The sequence below is a fragment of the Octodon degus genome, unplaced genomic scaffold (genome assembly GCF_000260255.1).
Source record: "Octodon degus isolate 3935 unplaced genomic scaffold, OctDeg1.0 scaffold00018, whole genome shotgun sequence".
In the NCBI taxonomy this organism is placed as follows: Eukaryota; Metazoa; Chordata; class Mammalia; order Rodentia; family Octodontidae; genus Octodon; species Octodon degus.
The window spans coordinates 671036-689008 of NW_004524594.1; the positions used below are offsets into that span (position 1 = coordinate 671036).

Consider the following 17973-nt stretch of genomic DNA (forward strand, 5'->3'; position numbering starts at 1 on the left):
CCCTGCACTTGCCAGGAAAACACTTATTCTACTGCACCATCTCAACCGCCCCTATAAGATACATCTTAAACTATGTTTACAGTAATTAGATTAGGGAGGGGAGGGAGACAGTTACTCAGTTACTCCTTACTAAACAGCAGGCATAAGGGAACATATTGTTTTCCATAGTTACAGCTCAAAATTCAGTTGACTCGTTGCATGACGAGGCAGAAGGCTTTTGGGAGGCTGAAGCAGGAGAACTCTAACTTCAAGCCCAGCCTAGACAAGTTAGCGATTTAGCAAGACCCTGTTTTAGGGGCTGGGGAGATGACTCAGTGGAATAAGCGCTTCACTGGCAAGCGCAAGGGCCTGAGTTGAATCCCGGGTTCCAAGAAAAAAAAAAAAAAAAAAAAAAAAGACCTTGTCTCGAAGGGCCAAACAGCTCTGCGCATTGAAGCGCCTGCCATGCCGCCCGGCCCCCGGGCGCGCTAAAATGAGACTGGCCGTGGTGGCGGCGCACACCTGTAATCCCAGCTCTTGGGAGGCTGAAAACAGGTTGATCACTACGAGTCCGGTCTAGTAGTGAGACCCTGAACACCCAGTAGACCCTTCCCTAAAACACAAAACAAACAAACAAAAGACCCTGTCTCAAAAACTAAAAGGAAGTGGGGGGCGCCGTAGCTCAGTACACTGTAACAAAAAAAAGAAAGAAAAGAAGCCAGTGAAGTTAGAGTGGTGCCAGGAGGCGTTTCTGATAACATTAACTGAATGAATGAATAAATGAATGACCGCGAGAGAGCAAGCTTGACCGGATGTCAGAATGAGCCACTGTTCCTCCGCCAGCAGACAGACTCAGGTCTCCGTGCGTGCGCAATATCCGTCGAACTTAGATTAAGTCCACAGGGCAAGGGCAAGCAAGAGGCGGAGCTTAAGGAAGGAGCTTCTCAACTTTCCCTTCCTCTGACCTTGCCTTTGTAGTCAGGGTCACACAGACTCCCCCTCGGCCACGCCCATGTCTCTTTCCGACACTTCGGGAGGTGCATGCGCAGCAGGCCCGCAAACGCTAAAGCCAGGCGCACCAAGCCCCGCCCCCCGTGGCGCCCGCTCGCGAGAACCTACCGTTTCTCAGGGCGGGGCTGTGGGAGGAGCCTGTTCGGGGCGGAGCGTGCGTGTGCGTGCGTGCGTGCGTGCGCCCGCGTTGCGGGCGGGCCAGTGAAGCCGGCGGTCCCGGCACGTGATCCGGGACTGGCGGTGTCGCTTGGTGGCTCGGTGTGTCTGTGCGTCCGCGGGTGCCATCATGGCGGACGCGGCTAGTCAGGTGCTCCTGGGCTCCGGTCTCACCATCCTTTCCCAGCCGCTCATGTACGTGAAAGTGCTCATCCAGGTATGAGTCGTCGCTGTCCCCTGCTCGCCGGCGCCCCGCGGTGTCGTCCTGCCCGCTGCGCCCGGGGTCAGGGCGGCTCCTTCTGTGCGCCCTGTCCTGCGGCCGGGACAGCGCCCACCGGCCCGCCGCCCTGCGTCCGTGCCCCGCCGGGCCGCGCCCTGTTCCGGCCAACTGCCACCGCGCTGCCCGCGGCGCCGAATCCGCGCTTCCGCCCGAAGGGTGCCCGCCCGGCGCCCAGGGTCCCGGCGCCGTCCTGCGCCCCTCGGCGGGGACATCCGCGCCCGGCCACCCGCGCGGGACGCCACACGCTCAGGGGCAGCCAAATCGAAATGTCAAGAGAGCCAGCCTTTTATTATTTCTTACTCGCTTTCCTGCTCTCTTTTCATCTGTTTATTTTCTGACTGTCACTACTGCTGTTGTGTTCAGAGATTTTAACACCAGATACTCAGATAAACACAAGGAGCCCATTCAGAAGTGATCAGAAAGTCAGGTTTCAGAAGGATCCATTGAGCGCGCCCTGGCAGCAGGAGTCTGGTTTATGGCAACGAAAATCACGTTTGTCCTGCTGGAAATCAGTTCAGTGCCGAGTTTTGGGAGTTTAAACAGAAGCCTTGAGCTCCCTAATATCTAGCCTATGCCCCTCCTTGGCTTATTTTCCAATCTACTGTGAAATATTACATGTTCACAGGCAGATAGACCCTGCATTTTTAGGTCATATTTTCAGTTGGTTTTCTAGACTTTTTCTATGAGAGCTAGTCATTAAAAAAAATGTTTTCTAACCTTTGTTGAGGGTTGGCATCAGTACCTCATTCATTTTATCAAGGAAGCAAGCAATGTCTTTACTTTCTGTAGCAAACATGTGGACACTGGGGAGGACCTTATTCCTGAGGTGTTACTGACAGTACTTGTTGGTGTTGACCTGAGTACATTCAGCTTCTGTGTGTAGAAGCTTCTTGGGACCGGGGAGATGGCTCAGTGGAATAAGCGCTTCCCTGGCAAGCCTAAGGGCCTGAGTTCAATCCCCGGTTCCGCAAAAAAAAAAAAAGAAGCTTCTTGTGACACAGGTTATTTGGACCTAAAGAAGTGACTTTGTGCTGTACTGTGATGCTTAAGGCAGAAGATTGAATCCCAGCACTTAGGAGGATTGCTGCAAATTCGAGGCCAGCCTGGATTACAATGTGAGCTCAAGGCCAGCCTGAACTGCTTAGTGAGACCCTGTCTCAAAAAGACCAAAAGAAAAAAAAAAAGGCAAAACAGGATTGGCACATTTGGGGCTAGATGGCATCTGAGGTGACATTTTGCAGCAAATTCTGTATGAACCCATTACTCAATAATTCCCCAGGAGAGAGTGGTAAGTGACATTCCCAGCTCTTACCTCAAAAGCTTGAATACCCTTCATTTTGATTTCACAACATTTGGGTGCTGTCAAATGTGGGGGTTTTGGTGAAGTTCCCAAATACCCAGCTTTAAAAATAGTTCCATGGTAGCAGATGAAAGTTATTTAATAGAATGGATGAGGAGATCACGGGCATGCAGAGTCAAGACTGTGTCCAGTGGCGTGGGTCCTTCAGCATCCTAGTACATGAGAAATCCTGTACACGCTGCACAAATATATATTGATTTTACAAGATGGCTTTTATTAGATTGTTCACGATGCTCAGGTCATTTACGGGAACCTAGCTTGTGATCATTTCTGAAGTGAATTTCCCAGCTGCATCTACATTTGGTCCTTGAATGTGTTTGTTGAACCAATTGATGCTTTCGAGGTGGGCGTCTTGTTTTATTCAAAGATTAAAAATCCCCTAGAGGGCCGGGGAGATGGCTCAGTGGAATAAGCGCTTCCCTGGCAAGCGCAAGGGCTGGAGTTCAATCCCTGGTTCTGCAAAAAAAAAAAAAAAAAAAAAAAAAATCCCTTAGATTTTTTTGTGGCAGAACAGGGGCTTGAACTCAGGCCCTTGCGCTTGCCAGGGAAGCACTTGTTCCACTGAGCCATCTCCCCTAGATTTTCTTTTGGAAATAATTTTTGAGCTTCCCCAGTAAAATGTTTCTAACAAAAGTTTCCTTATGCTATTTTCAGTTATAAAGAAAATATTAGCCTACTTCATGGACTTTGGACTGGAGTTTATTGAATCCAGACTTAATCAGTTTGACAGAACAGAAACCAAACAGGATGGTCCTTTAATCCTTTGTGGGAAGACATAAATTGCATTTTTATTTGTGCTGTTTAAGGCCTGCCACCAAGGCATTTGTAGGAATACTCTTGTTGTTAAGGTTTTCCTTTGTTTTTAAAGGTGGGATATGAGCCTCTTCCTCCAACCATAGGACGGAATATCTTTGGGCGGCAAGTGTGTCAGCTTCCGGGTCTCTTCAGTTACGGTGAGTGTCTTGCATTCATTTGGAACCAGAGGATATTGAGGATAGGCAGGCAGGAGCTACTGGAGAGATGAGACTGCCTTGACGTTCACACAACCACCCTCTGCCTGGAACTGAAACCTTTCATTGCGCTCCTAGCTCATCACATTGCCAGCATCGATGGGCGGCGGGGGTTGTTCACCGGCTTAACTCCAAGACTGTGTTCAGGAGTCCTTGGAACTGTGGTCCATGGTAAAGTTTTGCAGGTAAGAGGAGAAGTGTTTTGTGTTCCCTTGGATTCTGGCCACCCTTTATGTTCAGTTCATTCTATTGGTTAAGAGCAGTTTTTGGAAAAGAAGTTTCACTGGATAGTGCTGTCATTGCACTATATCGTCCAGGTGGACCTCAAACTCACAGTGACCCTCCAGCCTCAGCCTCACCAGTACTGAGACTACAGATGCACACTTATCTAGTGTGATTTTCAAAAAATATATATTTGGTACAGGGTCTCATTAAGCAGCTTGGACTCGTAGTGAGACTCCTGTTTTTAGCCTCCCCATCACTAGGATTACAGGCATGTGCCACCGTGCCTGGTCTCAGTGACTGGCACAGCATATGGTGCTGGGGATCGAACCCCAGTCCCTGCACTTGCCTAAGCAGGTGCTTAGTCTGCTGAGCTATCTCACTGGCCCTTCTAATGTGATGTGGGTTTTTTTGTGTGTGGGACCTGTGATTGAACTCAGGACCCTGCACTTGCCAGGCCAGCACTTATTCTACGGAGCTATCTCCCCAGCCCTCCTAATGTGATGTTAATGACACATTTTCTATTAAAAACTAGTTTTGGGGGGCTGGTGAGATGGCTCAGTGGTCTAAAGCACCTACTTAGAACAAGCTAAGCTCAAGCAAAGCAGCACAGAGACCTCGGTTCAATCCCCCAGCACCACATGCCGGCCTGCCCGCCCCCTGGTGGGCTGAGCTAGCCACACAATAAATAAATAAATAAATATTAAAAAAAAACCTAAGTTTTGGGGGACTGGGGAGATAGCTCAGTGGCATAAGTGCTTGTAGGTCCTGAGTTTGATCCCTGGTACAAAACAAACAAACACACTTTTTTTCTTTAAGAATTTTAAGGGTCGGGGGGCCGGGGAGATGGCTCAGTGGAATAAGTGCTTCCCTGGCAAGCACGAGGACCTGAGTTCAATCTCCGGTTCAAAAAAAAAAAGAGTTTTTAGGGTCGGGAAGATAGCTTGATGGGCTGAGTGCCTGCCTGGCAAACACAGGGACCTGGGTTCGATTCTTGGTACTGCATGCTGTGCTGGTTCACCAGCCAAACACGGACCCGGTATGGTGGTGCACGCCTGTAATCCCAGCACTAGGGAGGCTGACACAGGAGGATCACTATGAGTCCAAGCTGCATAGTGAGACCCCATACCAAATTTAAAACATTTTAAATAACATGCTGTGCAGGTGCATAACTTTAATCTAGCACTCTTGGAGGCTGAGGCAGAAGGATTGGAGCCCAGCCTAGACAACCTACCTACTCTGCAAGACCCTGTCTCAAAAAATTTTAAGAAGAACTGTTATGGGGGTTTTTGTTTTTTGGTTTTTGGCAGAACTGGGGATTGAACTCAGGCCTTTGTGCTTGCCAGGCAAGCATTTATTCTACTGAGCCATCTCCCCAGCCCTGAGCTGGGGTTGTATCTCTGTGTGGGTTCAGTATCTAATCTTCTTTTTTTTTTTTTTAATTTTAGTACAAGGGGGGCCAGAGAGATGGCTCAGTAGAATAAGCGCTTCCCTGGCAAGCGTAAGAGCCTGAGTTTAATCCCTGGTTCTGCCCAAATAATATAATAATAATAATAATAATAATAATAATAATAATAATTTTAGTACAAGGTCTACAAGATGTACAGGGTCTCGTTATGTAGATCGGACTTGCAGTGATCCGCCTGTTTACAGCCTCCTGAGTGCTGGGATTCCAGGCACGTGCCCCTAGGTCCAGTCTCAGTGGCCTCAGCAAGCCCCAGGGTCATTGGCATGGCCAGCACAGCACGCTGGGGGTCAAACCCTGGCCACTGCCCTGTGCCTGAGCAGGGGCTTTGTCTCCTGACCTATCTGGCTGGCCCTAGTCTCCCCCTTAAAGTGTCCAGGCCAGGAGCAGTGATCTATGGAGAGGAGAGGGCCAAGGGCGCAGGCGCGGCAGGCCTCCTCCTGGCCTGTGCAGGTCGTTGCCTATTGATTATTTGTGATGCTGTACAGTCGTGTTCTGGGTGCTGTGTTGTGTGTGGGGTAAGGTGAAGGCCGGTCACGCTGCAACCCGTGCAGAAGGGGGAGGACGAGGGCAGGCTTGGTGTGTCTGTGGCTGTGAGGTGGAAAGCAGAGACCTTAATCCAGTGTCCTAGCAGCCCTCCCACTGGCAGGGTGTGAGCCTTGGTGGTAGGGGTATAGGTGAGCTTTTTTTTTTTTCTTGGATATGTGTCAGATATTTGGTAATCTTTTGTTTTCTTCTGGTCCTGGTGTGTTAGGATGGGCTTTGCCTCTGAGCTGCACCTCCATCCCATAAACTGTTGTATAAAACACCAATGCTGGCTGAGTCCCCACCCTCAGCTTCTAGTCCTGCCCCTGCTGGCTAAGGCAGAGCATCTGCTTTGGCCCAGCCAGTGGTAGACCTTAGGTCCTAGTGCTAGTAGGCCAAGCCCTGTGCCTGAGGCATACTGTGTGCATGTGCGTGTGTGTGTACGCGCGCACGCATGCGTGCACACGTGCACACAAACTCACATCAGGACCCCCCATGGGCTGTTGAAGTGGTGACCTAGAATCCCAGCTCTGTGCTACACCTAAGCCCCTGTCACTGCTGTAGCGCCAAGGCTGCCTGGGATGTCCTATCCATGCTGAGCTGGGTCAGGTCCCTGTGTAGACAGGAGTGGTGGGCTTGGTGCTCTCCCGATGGAGCTTGAAGGACAGGCAGGTGTGAGTGACAGCCAAAACCACTTTGCTTCTCTGCCCACTCAAGGGCACACGTCTTGCCGCAGACAAAGCCAGTGGGAGGGCCTAGGTGGTGGTGCCCCTGAGTCTCCTGTGCTGTGGAAAGGCCTGGGAGGGGTCACAAGGGATGGACAGGGCGGGGAGAGAAGCCCAGTGAGGGACGGAGGCTGGAAAGGCACAGGTAGCCTGCAGGAGGCCATGACCTGTGTGGATGTGCCTGGCGTTGGGTGGCAGGACCTAGTGTCAGACTTCATGGCTTCCTTTAAGGCCTTCCTCCAAAGCCACCATGCCACCCTTGGCCAAGAGTCTGGATGTGGCAGAGGCCAACACCGATCAAACATGGATTGCCCCTGTAGAGGATGCACATGACAACATCGCACAGGAGCTCCTGGCTTGCGAGGGCTCTTTGGGTTTTGCTGGGCTCCTTGTACTTTGCTGGTGAAGCTGGTGCCGCTCTGATTGTTCTGCTTTCTCAGTTGTGCTTCAGTATAAGTCAGGATGAATTGACCTGTAAAGCATGTTTAGAAAATGGGTCTGCAGACAGAATTGTCCTTTGCTATGTTTATAAGTGTGTTACACAGCCAGAAAGAACCCCGGGATCCAAGAGGCTGATGCAGGAGGAGCACTGTGAGTTCAAGGCCAGCCTGGGCTATATAGTGACACTGTCTCAAAAAAAAGTCTAGAAATGAGTGAAATTTTTCAAAAAGGTCTCGAACTATTAGAATTAATGGTCGCCACAGATCTGGAATATAGCCAAAGTGCAGCACTTTGCTGAATCTTAACATTTCTCTTGCCTGGAATTGTGTACCTGTTGGGGGAGGACCTGGAGCCTCTTGCATGCTACCCAGGTGTTGCACCCCTGAGCTATAGCCCTGTCCCTTGTCTATGCTTTTTAAAATAGTAATTGTGTTTACAGAAGCAGCATTGTAGCCAGACATGGTGGCACACCCCTGTAGTTCCAGCACTGGGGAGACTAAGGCAGGAGGACTGTGAGTTGAAGGCCAGCACGCACCACATAGGGAGATCCTGTCTTCAAAACAAAACTAGAGGTTGGGGAAATAGCTCAGTAGAATAAGCGCTTGTCTGGCAAGCGCAGGATCCTGAGTTCAATCCCTGGTTCCACCAAAAAAAAAAAAAAAAACTATAACAAGAACAACAAAATGTCTTTTTTTCAACTAGTATAACTAGAAAGTAATAAGAAAAATTGTTGGGGCTGGGGAGATGGCTCAGTGGAATAAGCGCTTCTCTGGCAAGCGCAAGGGCCTGAGTTCAATCCCCTGTTCCGCCAAAAAAAAAAAAAGAATTGTCAGGTGTGGTGACACATGCCTGTAATCCCAGCACTGGGGAGGTTCAGGCAGGAGGACTGCAGGCTCAAGACTGTCCTGGGTACAAAGTGAGTTCAAGGCCAGCCTGAACTGCATAGCAAGACCCTGTCTCAAAAAAGAAGAAGAAAAATGGTCTTTGGCTGGCTTTCTCTGTGACCATGGTGATCAAGGCAGAGGCCGTGCAATAAGCTACATTCCCAGCCCCTTTCTTTCTGTGTAAGCGGCCCAGGTAGGGCCCAAGTTTGCAGTCCCCTTGCCCTAGCCTCACAGCACACAGAGCTTGCAGGCCTGTGCCTCCAGCCCCACCTTCCTCTGTTGTTTTTTTTTTTTTTATTTTTTGTCGGAACCAGGGATTGAACTTAGGCTCTTGTGCTTGCCAGGGAAGCACTTATTCCACTGAGCCATCTCCCCGGCCCCATTCCTCTGTTTTAATAAAGAATTTTCTGAGCACCAGTTTGTTCCTCCAGCTGACCACCAATATGTTAAACTTTGCAACAAGATCATCTTGGAGACAGTTTTTTTTCCAGTTGATTAATTGGCAGTAGAAACTAATTGAAGATTGGCAGAGAGAAAAAAAAAAAGCAGGGACTCAGGAGATGGCTCAGTAGAATAATCGCTTGCCTGGCAAACACAAGGGCCTGAATTCAATCCCAGTTCCACCAAAAAAAAAAAAAAAAGCAAAAGTGACTGCTGTTCCATTTCCTGTCAGTAGTGTTGTCATCTTGTCTTCTGTCACATGACACATGAATGGCCCTAATCCCCTTTCTCTTGTTTCCTCCATAGCATTACCAGGATGGTGACAAGCCTGAGGTATGTTGAGGCCGAGTGCCACGCATGGCCCCTCTTGCTGCAGTTAGGGCTGGGCCTCTAGGAGAGATCTGCAGCCTCGTGTTCCACCACAGCCAGCGCCAGCCAGCGGCAGGGCGAGCAACTGGGGCACATATGTGAAAAAATGGTCAGCATCCCTGGGCATTCGAGAGATGCAAATTAAAACAACACTGAGATCCCATCTCACCCCAGAAAGAGTGGCTATCATCAAGAATCAACCAGCAACAAATGCTGGCAGGCTGTGGGGATAAAGTTGCCCTTCTCCGCTGTTAGAGGGCAGACTGGTGTAACCACTGTGGAAATCAGTTTGGAGAGTCCTCCAAAGCTAGGATCGGCATCCCGTTTCACCCAGCTGTTCCCGTTCTGGGAACCATCCCGAGAAGATGGAAAGCGTCACGCCACAGTGATGTATGCACACCCATGTTTGTAGCGGCAGCTTATAAATAGCCACTTCTTGGACACAGCCCAAATGCCTTCAGCTGATGCCTGGGTAAAGAAGATGTGTTTTTTTAATACAGTGCAGTACTAGTCTGCCATGAAGGATAAACTTGAGTCATTTCTTGGTAAATGGATGTACCTTCAGACCACACTCTGATAATTTGGACACATATAAATACTACATGATTTCTCTGGTGTGACAAACCGAAAGTGTAAATATGGACCAAAATGTATAATATTGTGAAACAGGAAAAAAATTTTCAAATGGGAAGAGAACCCTAGGGAGGGGGAAGAATAAGGAAAAAAGAATAGAGAAGAAAAGAAAGAAAAAATAGAAACAAAGCTTTTGTAAACAAGAAAGGGAAGCCGGGTTTAAGGGAGGGATAAGAATGGAAAAGAATCAAATTACACTCCTGTACAGAAATGATAAGTAAATAAAAACTAAAACTGACAGCTGGGGGTGCTGCTGAGTGCTTAAGACCCCAGCGCTGGGGAGGCCGAGGCTGGAGATGACAAGTTAAGGGCAAGCCCGGGCATTTTTTTCTTTTTAATTTTGCATTAGTACACCTTGCCATGCCTAGTGACTGCATCTGCTGTGGTGTGGTCCCTGTGCGTGACACGTCTTTGTTCTTCTTGTCCCTACCCCTGCCTGCCCTGACTCCGCTGCTCATGATCCCCTTCCTATTCCCAAAGCTCTTATTTTTTTGTCACTGTGTAGTTCAGGCTGGCCTTGAGCTCACTTTGTAGCTTACACTGGTCTCGAACTCACAACGATCATCCTGCCTCAGCCTCCCGAGTGTTGTCTGTCCTCTTGTAAAATTCCTTTTCCCCTCCTACATGTCACATTCCATATCTTTTCATTATTTATTTATGTAGTACAGTGTCTCACTACACAGATCAGGCTCGTAGTGATCATCCTGTTTTCAGCCTCCCAAGCACTGGGATTACAGGTGCCTGTCACCACCACCATGCCAGTCTCAGTTGCCATCTCAGCGTGCCCCAGGGCGGGGCTGGCACAGCACACCAGGGACCGTTCCATCTCTTACTCCCCTTCCCATTTGAAACAGATCTTTATACTTTGATTTGTCTTTTATTTTGCTCTCTACTTATATTTTGGATTTCTCCTTTGAGAAACCATGCAGCCAGGGCCGTGACGCACACCTGTCAGCCCTCGGGAGGCTGAGCTGCAAGCTGGAGGGCAGCTTGGGCTACAGACTGTCTCAGGAAAAAAACTGCCATGTTTCAGCGTGTGTGTCTGATTTATTTCACTTAACATTCTGGTCACAAGGTACATCCATTTTTGTACAAATGACTCAAATTTATCCTTTATGAAAGAGTAGTACTCCATTGTATATAAGCGCCACATGTTTTTTTTTTTTCAAGCTTGAATAATAAGGATCCCCTTTTTTTTTCTGTGAATTTTTAATAAAGAGAAAATGTATCACATAACATCCCCTTAGATAATAATGCAGTTTGTTTATTGCAAGGCCAAAACGAAACTTTTTAGAAACGAGACACGGTAGCATAGCTATACTGACATTGCTGTTGTTCCAGACCCTTTGTTGCTATTACAACAATCCAACAACGTTAGCAACAAAAGCGTCTCCTGAGTTAATGTCAGGCAGTTCCTCCCCTCTGTCCATCTGTGGTTCCTTCCAAGATTTAACTCGAGGTGCTAGAAATGGGTATGCATTTACCACAGCAATATGGCACCTTGAACTCAGGATGATTCCTAGAAGGGTATAGCTGGGTCATACAGAATTCCTAGTTCTGCAGGGTTTTTGGTTTATTTGGTTTGGTTTTTTGAGACAGGTTGGTAGTTCAGCCTGGCCTTGAACTTGCTAGCAAAAATCTGGCCTCAAAAACTAAAAAGAACCTGGCCTCAAGCTTAGTGCTCTTCCGGCCTCACCCTCCTAAGTACTGGCGTTAGAGCGTGTGCCGCCACGGCCCGGTAGTTTGAGTGTTGTGCGGAGCCTCCATGTTGGTCTCCACAGTGGCTGCACTAGTTGGTACTTCCCCAGCAGCATAGCAGTTCCTTTTCCCCCATTCTTTTCCCTTCACCAGCATTTGGTATGATTAAGTTTCCCAATGAGGCCTGGTCTGTGGAGTGGGATGGAATCTCAGTGTTGCTGTAATTTGTTCTCCAATGGGCAGCAGTGTTGAAAGACACATTTGTGTGTGTGTGCTTGTCGGCCATCTGTATTTCCGAGAAGTATCTGTTCTTTGGTTGCCCATGTTTTGATTGGCTCTTTCATGCGGGAGGTATCTCATTCTTTTGTTTCTTCTCTGATTTCAATTTCCAGGAGTCGGGACCTGGAAGTGTACAAAAAGAAGGCTCGCCTTCCTTTGACCAAGTTATCAAAGAGGTGGGCCACACACTATCTCCCTTGCTCTTTGCCTGAGCTCTGTGGCCCCTATGAGATCAGGGTTGACAGGCGGCACTTCTCTGCCTGTTCCATGTGAAAGTGAGCCTGTAAATTATTTTGGGCTTTCCAGGGGAGGGGTATGTGTGTGTATCAACTCCCTACAACAAATGTGTACATAGTGTATTGCCAGTGCATACTAAACAATAGCCTTAACGACAGCAACAACAAATCACTTAATTCCCTGGGCTCAGGCACGGTCACGGCGGGCATCTCTGCTCTTTCCCTGGCAGACTTCCGTTTGAGGTGGGGTATGGCAGTTCCCCCAGCACAAGCTGTGCTGCAATGATCCCAGGACAATTTTTGAACTTCAGTCTGTTGACATTAATGGACTGCACCTGTGGGAACTGGGCCTAGACCTGGGATGGGGGACAGTGAGAAGGGACCCAGTGCTCTGTGTGTGTGTGTGTGTGTGTGTGTGTGTGCGCGCGCGCACGCGCACGCGTGCGCGCACGTGTGAGCGCATCAATCCCCCACGGCATGTCAGTTTTCACAAACCTACACTTAAGAAAATTGTTCAGTTTTTTTGTCGTTTTTTTGAGACAGGCTCTCTGCGTAATTCAGGTTGGCCTCGAACTTGGAACGATCCTCCTGCTTCAGTCCCAGCACTGGGGTGACAGGTGTGATCCCCCATGCCTGAAAGTCTGGGGGATTTAGTGAGATCCTGTCTCAAAATAAAAGATGGGCTTAGTGAGATAACATAGGCCCAGTGCTAGGTGCTGACCTCAGTCCTCAACAGAAAAGGAGCTGGCAGGCACTGGGTAGGAGGCACTTGGTGGCTGCTCTGCTGCAGCTCCACCCCTGCCCCAGAGTCCCACCTCAGCCCAGGATCTACCTCTTGAGCTGCGGGACTGCCCACTCCTGTGGGCTCTGGGAGGAGGCTGTCTAGGGTGGGCGGGGCAGCTGCTCCCAAACTGCTCCAAGGATGGTTGGCTGTGCACCCTGGGGGCCAGGCCACTGCGTTTCCCAGCTTTGTTCACCTGTGTGGACTTGACAAAAGCCTGCTTTGAGAGAGCCCCTGAATGGTGACCAACTCAGGGTCTGTGGCCGAGTGTCAGCGGACCCCAAGCAGCTGGTCTTGGCTCAGGGCACTGAAGTGAGGCCACCCTCTTCATCACTGCATGAAGTGTTGTTTATCCACTGTTTCTAGACAACCCGAGAGATGGTCGCTCGCTCTGCTGCTACCCTCATCACGCACCCCTTCCATGGTATGTGTGCCCACGGAGCCTGGAGCCTGCTCCGGCACCTTGTCTCTCTTGGCCGCCCCCGTTGACAGGCAGGCCCGGGAGCCAATGAAGTGCTGCTTTTTGCTGGTGTTGGAGATGGAACCCAGGGCCTTTCCACTAAGCTGTATCCCCAGGCCTTGTTTAAACTTAGAGGCAGAGTCTGCATGTGAGGCTCAAGCTGGAGATCCTCCTGCGTACTGGGACTGCAGGGGTGCACCACCATGCCCAGCACAGAATGTCCTTAGGTGGGACCCTTTTTTTTTTTTTTTTTTTAATGAGGCTGTCTTTGCCATCTTTGTTCTATACGTCTTCTCTGTGTCCTGCAGTCATCACTCTGAGATCGATGGTACAGTTCATAGGAAGAGAATCCAAGTACTGGTGAGTGAAACCGCCGTGCCCTCCGTTTGGATGGTTCCTGGCACTTCCAGAATAGCTCTGCAAGTGTTGAGCTTTGCTCTACACTTAGAGCAGGAGGGGAGCAGGCTGAAGCGTCTCCAGCCCCCGAGCTGGGGGGATCAGCCAGGCCACAGGCGGGAGGTGGAGCTCAAGCCCTGGCCACTCCCCCTCAACAGTGGTGAGTCCCTTCGCAGAGCCAGAGTGTGAGCTCAGTGTGCGCCCTGCCCCACCCCTACCTCCCCATGTCTACAGCGGGCTCTGCGACTCCATAGTGACCATCTACCGAGAAGAGGGCATCCTGGGATTCTTCGCGTGAGTAATGGTCCTCTGTGTGTGGCTTTTGTGTGAGTGGAGCAGCTTTCCTGAAGATAAGGGCAGGTGGTATTGATTTAATCCTGGGAAAAATGTATTTCTGGGTTTACTTTATGTTAAGCTCCTTTTAGCTCCCTTCTGGCTTAAATTCTCTACTGTAAAAATCCCAGACCTTTAGCCAGGCGTGGTGGTACATGCCTGTTGTCCCAGCCACTCGGAAGGCTAAGACAGGAGGATTGCTTAGGTAACTTAGACCCTGTCTCAAAATTTTGTTTTTTTTTTTTTTTTTTTTTTTTCAGTACTGGGGATCGAACCAGGGACCTTGTGCTTGCCAAAAAGGCACTTATGGGGGCTGGAGAGATGGCTCAGTGGTCTAAAGCACCTACTTGAAACAAGCTTGGCAAAGCATAGGGACCGCGGTTCAATCCCCAGCACCACATGCCAGCCAGACCCGCCCCCCTGGTGGGCTGAGCTGGCCACACACACAATAAATAAATGTAATAAATAAAAATAAATATTAAAACAATACTTTAAAAAAAAATCTTATTAAAAAAAAAAAGGCACTTATGCCGCTGAACTATCTCCCCAGCTCTGAAGACTGTTTTTTGGGTTTTTTTTGGTACCTGAGATTGCACTCAGGACCTTGCACTTACCAGGCAGGTGCTTAGACCACTGAGCTATCTGCCTAGTCCCTCAAAATTTTAAAAATCAGGGCTGGTGAGATGGCTCAGTGGTCTAAAGCACCTACTTAGAACAAGCTAAGCTAAGCAAAGCCCAGGGACCACGGTTCAATCCCCCAGCACCACATGCCAGCCAGCCCCGCCCCCTGGTGGGCTGAGCTGGCCACACACACACACACAAAATAAATAAATAAATAAATATTAAAAAATAAATAAATAAAATTAAAAAAAAAAATTTTTAAAAATCAGACAGACAAGGAATACTCATTTAATAAAGCAAATTAATTTTTGGAAAATCATCTTCACATATATTTTTCTTATCCTGCTTTTTTTGGGGGGAGGAGGTACCAGGAATTCATGCTGTGCTACTGAGCTATATCCCTGGCCCTTATTTCCTCTTTTTTTTGTGGCTGGCTCAGCCCACCCTGGGGAAGGACTGGTGCACCATGTGGTGCCAGGAATCGAAGGTCTGTCCCTACACTTTTCCTAAGCTTGCCTAAGCAGGCACTTTAGACTGTTGGGCTATCTCATGGGCCCCGTTATTTTCCTTTTTTTTTTTTTTTTTTTTTTGCGGAACTGGGGATTGAACTCAGGTCCCTGAGCTTGCCAGGCAAGCGCTTATTTCACTGAGCCATCTCCCCCTCTCCCCGGCCCCTTTCCTTATCTTAAGGAAATAAAATTTTGTGCTTTGTGCAAACTTAGTCAACTATACACATTCTAACAAAAACTTGGAAGCTGCGGATGGCCGCACACTTGTGTAATCCCATCGTCCCAGGAGGCTGAAGCAGGAGGTTGCTAGTTTGAGGCCAGCCTAGAGAGACTGTGCTGAAAAACAAGAAAGACGAGGGGCTGGGGAGATGGCTCAGTAGAATAAGTGTCTGCCTGGCAAGTGCAAGGGCCTGAGTTCAATCCCCAGTTCTGAAAAAAAAAAAAAAAACAAGGAAGACGAGGGCCTAGATGCAGCTTAACTTAGGTGAGTGCTTGCACAGCCCACACAAGGCCACAGGCCCAATCCCTGACCTGCAAACACAGAAACTTGGCGTCGTTAGCTCTGTGGTCTCGTTTAACTTCACAGTGCTTCCACGTACTTGAATGTGTTTTCCTCCACTGCTGGGTGTTGCACTCCCAGCCTTGCACACGCTAAGCCGTGCTCTGCTGAGCCCCACCCTCGGCCCACCTCAGCGTGGCTTGAGCATTGCTGGGTACTCTGGGCAGTCTGCGAGATGACTGCTTTTCTGTGTGTGTCGTTTTTGGTTTTTTGGCAGAATCGGGGATTGAACTCAGGCCCTTGCGCTTTCCAGGCAAGCACTTATTCTACTGAGCCATCCCCCTGGCCCCTGATTTTCTGTTTTTAAGAGACTAAAAAGCTGTAGCCAAGTGTGGTTGCACCCACCTGTAATACCTCTGGGCAGTCAAGCCCAGCCTGGGCAATTTAGCAACTGCCTCCAAGTTGGAAGAAAAGAAGAGCTTGGGATGTGGCTCAGTGTGAGGACCCTGGGTTCAATCTCTGGTCCTAAAACTGACAGGGCATTCGTAGCCGCCTGTCACATGCTGGTGGGGAAAGGCTAGACTCTCACTGCCCTTTGGGCTGCCGGGTAGTGAACATTCTCCCCACAGCTCTGCCTGCCTAGTTCCCCATCTCTGGAATCATGTTTGTTTGTTTGTTTGTTTCTCCCTACTGTGGCTGAGGCCCAGGGGTGCTTTAATACTGAGCCACCTCCCCAGCCCTTTGTAACTTTTTCATTTTTGCGAGTCTCACTAAATTACCCAGGTATGACTAAAACTTGCAACTCTCCTGTTTCAGCTTCCCTGAGCGCAGGGATTATTACAGTGTATAGCATTGTGCCTGGCTGGAAACGTGATTTGATGTCCTTCATCTGTGTGTGTCAAAACATTCTTTTGCTATGTTTAAGTCTCTTCTACAAAGCACCTTCCAAACCTTGGGCCTCACTGCTGGCAGAGTGAGCCCTGACTAGTTCAGAAGGTGTAGCAGACTGTCTTCAGAGTGGGCACAGAAGCCAACCAATGCCATCCTTGAGCAGCTGGGTGAGGGGTGGATGTGGGGGTGGACATGCATGCGGTCCCAGGTCATCTTCCCAGATTGAGTGCCCTGAGAATGTGTGTGTGGAGTGGATCACCCCTAGCTGGCGACGCTGCTTGGTTACCTTCGTTGTCTCTTCACCAGAGGTCTGATTCCTCGCCTGCTGGGGGACATCATTTCCTTGTGGCTGTGCAACTCGCTGGCCTACCTCGTCAATACCTATGCCCTGGACAGTGGGGTAGGTATGGCGCACGATGGGCTGGCATGGGCTGTGGGCCTCCCTTGCTGGGCAGAATGGGAGGGAGCTTGAAATGATGAGTCCTATTTTCAAGGCAAAGGAGACCATGTCTGCACAGAGGCCCCGCAGAGGCCCTGAGGGGTAATGGAGCCACCTGGGGACTGAGCCCCTCCCAGTGCTGGGCCTTAGAGAGATTTTTCTTTTTTTTTTTTTTTTAAGGATGGAAAGGTTTATTTAGCTCACAGTTACTGGAGGTTTCAGTCCATACTCAGCTGGGTCCAGGACAGCCTGGCACATGGCAGATAGAAACCTTTCATGGAGGTGGTAGAGAGCAGAGAGGAGATCATTTCTTTTTTGATACTCAAGTTAGAGCATGCAGTGAAGCAGAGAGCTGCTTTCTGCCATGTCTGCGGTCTATGTTGTCCTTGCTGCTTTTCCATTCCTGGGACAAATGCCTGCCTTCCACAGTTTAAAGAGATCATTTGGACTGCTTTTGGTCCACGTCCTGCTGGTTCATGGCAGGCAGGTGCAGGTGGGCCTGGCGTGGAAAAAGCTGCTCCACCCGGAACCCAGGAAGCAGGGAGTCCTCCTGTCAAGCCCGCCTCCTGCCAGCGTGCCCTTCCACAGCCGCATGCTCTGCTGGGCCTGGCACCCCCCACGAGCCAGTTGCCTTCCACAGCCCCACCTTTGCAGACCAGAGCTGAGGACGTTCTAGGTCTAAACTCTAAAATCCATGTGACCTAGTGTGCTGAGGGGACGCTTGCGTTTCCAGCAAGGCTGGGAGGTGTAGGGAGCCAGCCTTTCTGGAGGCTGTTCATCCCTGTGCGCTCTGTGGCGGCATCTTCACAGCAGACGGCTCCACCGGCACTGCCTGGGTGCGCATCCAGCCTGGCTGTGTGAAGGGTTGGGAGCTGCTCTCTGATGTGCGGTAAACAGCTTTGCAGGCAGCGCAGAAATGTTTGGTCAGTTTCTGCAGAAATTGTTTGGATGCAGAAATGTTTGGTCAATTTCATTTTTGTTTTTGAAATATTGAGGCTGTCTCATTGGTTCCTAAACCATTCTAGTGCAATACAAATTTGTCAATTGTGAATCAAGTGGATCATTTTGATTGCTGGCTTTTTAATGCTCAATTAGTATTTTATGTTTTGTCCTAAAAATTGGATTTCAAGAGCAGGGCATGGTGGCTCAGCCCTGTGATCCCAGCAGGCAGGTGGCTGAAGCAGCAAGATTGCCGAGTTTGAGGCTATCCTGAGCTATAGCAAGATCTGTCTTTAAAAAAAAAAAAAAAAAAGGGCCGGGAAGATAGCTCAGTAGAATAAGTGTTTGCCTGGCAAGCACAAGGATCTGAGTTCAATCCCCGGTTCCACAA

General features: G+C 49.4%; 1 protein-coding gene across 1 annotated transcript; it reads left to right on the forward strand.

The window, feature by feature from the left end:
* Positions 1 to 1144: 1144 nt before the first annotated feature.
* Mtch2 (mitochondrial carrier 2) lies at positions 1145 to 16691 on the forward strand. Its single transcript, XM_023710792.1, has 9 exons — positions 1145 to 1363; positions 3655 to 3739; positions 3875 to 3981; positions 8806 to 8832; positions 11592 to 11654; positions 12862 to 12919; positions 13264 to 13315; positions 13586 to 13645; positions 16511 to 16691. Exons 1-9 carry the CDS (start codon positions 1277 to 1279, stop codon positions 16674 to 16676), a joined length of 705 nt encoding a protein of 234 aa, XP_023566560.1. The 5' UTR covers positions 1145 to 1276; the 3' UTR covers positions 16677 to 16691.
* The last annotated feature ends 1282 nt before the right edge of the window (positions 16692 to 17973 follow it).

Bases quoted from the DNA above. Each gene is read 5' to 3' on its own strand.
- Mtch2 (XM_023710792.1), top strand. From the start codon at position 1,277: ATGGCGGACGCGGCTAGTCAGGTGCTCCTGGGCTCCGGTCTCACCATC. The intron at 8,833-11,591 runs GTATGTTGAGGC...TTCAATTTCCAG, and splicing joins AGGATGGTGACAAGCCTGAG to GAGTCGGGACCTGGAAGTGT. The intron at 12,920-13,263 runs GTATGTGTGCCC...TGTGTCCTGCAG, and splicing joins CATCACGCACCCCTTCCATG to TCATCACTCTGAGATCGATG.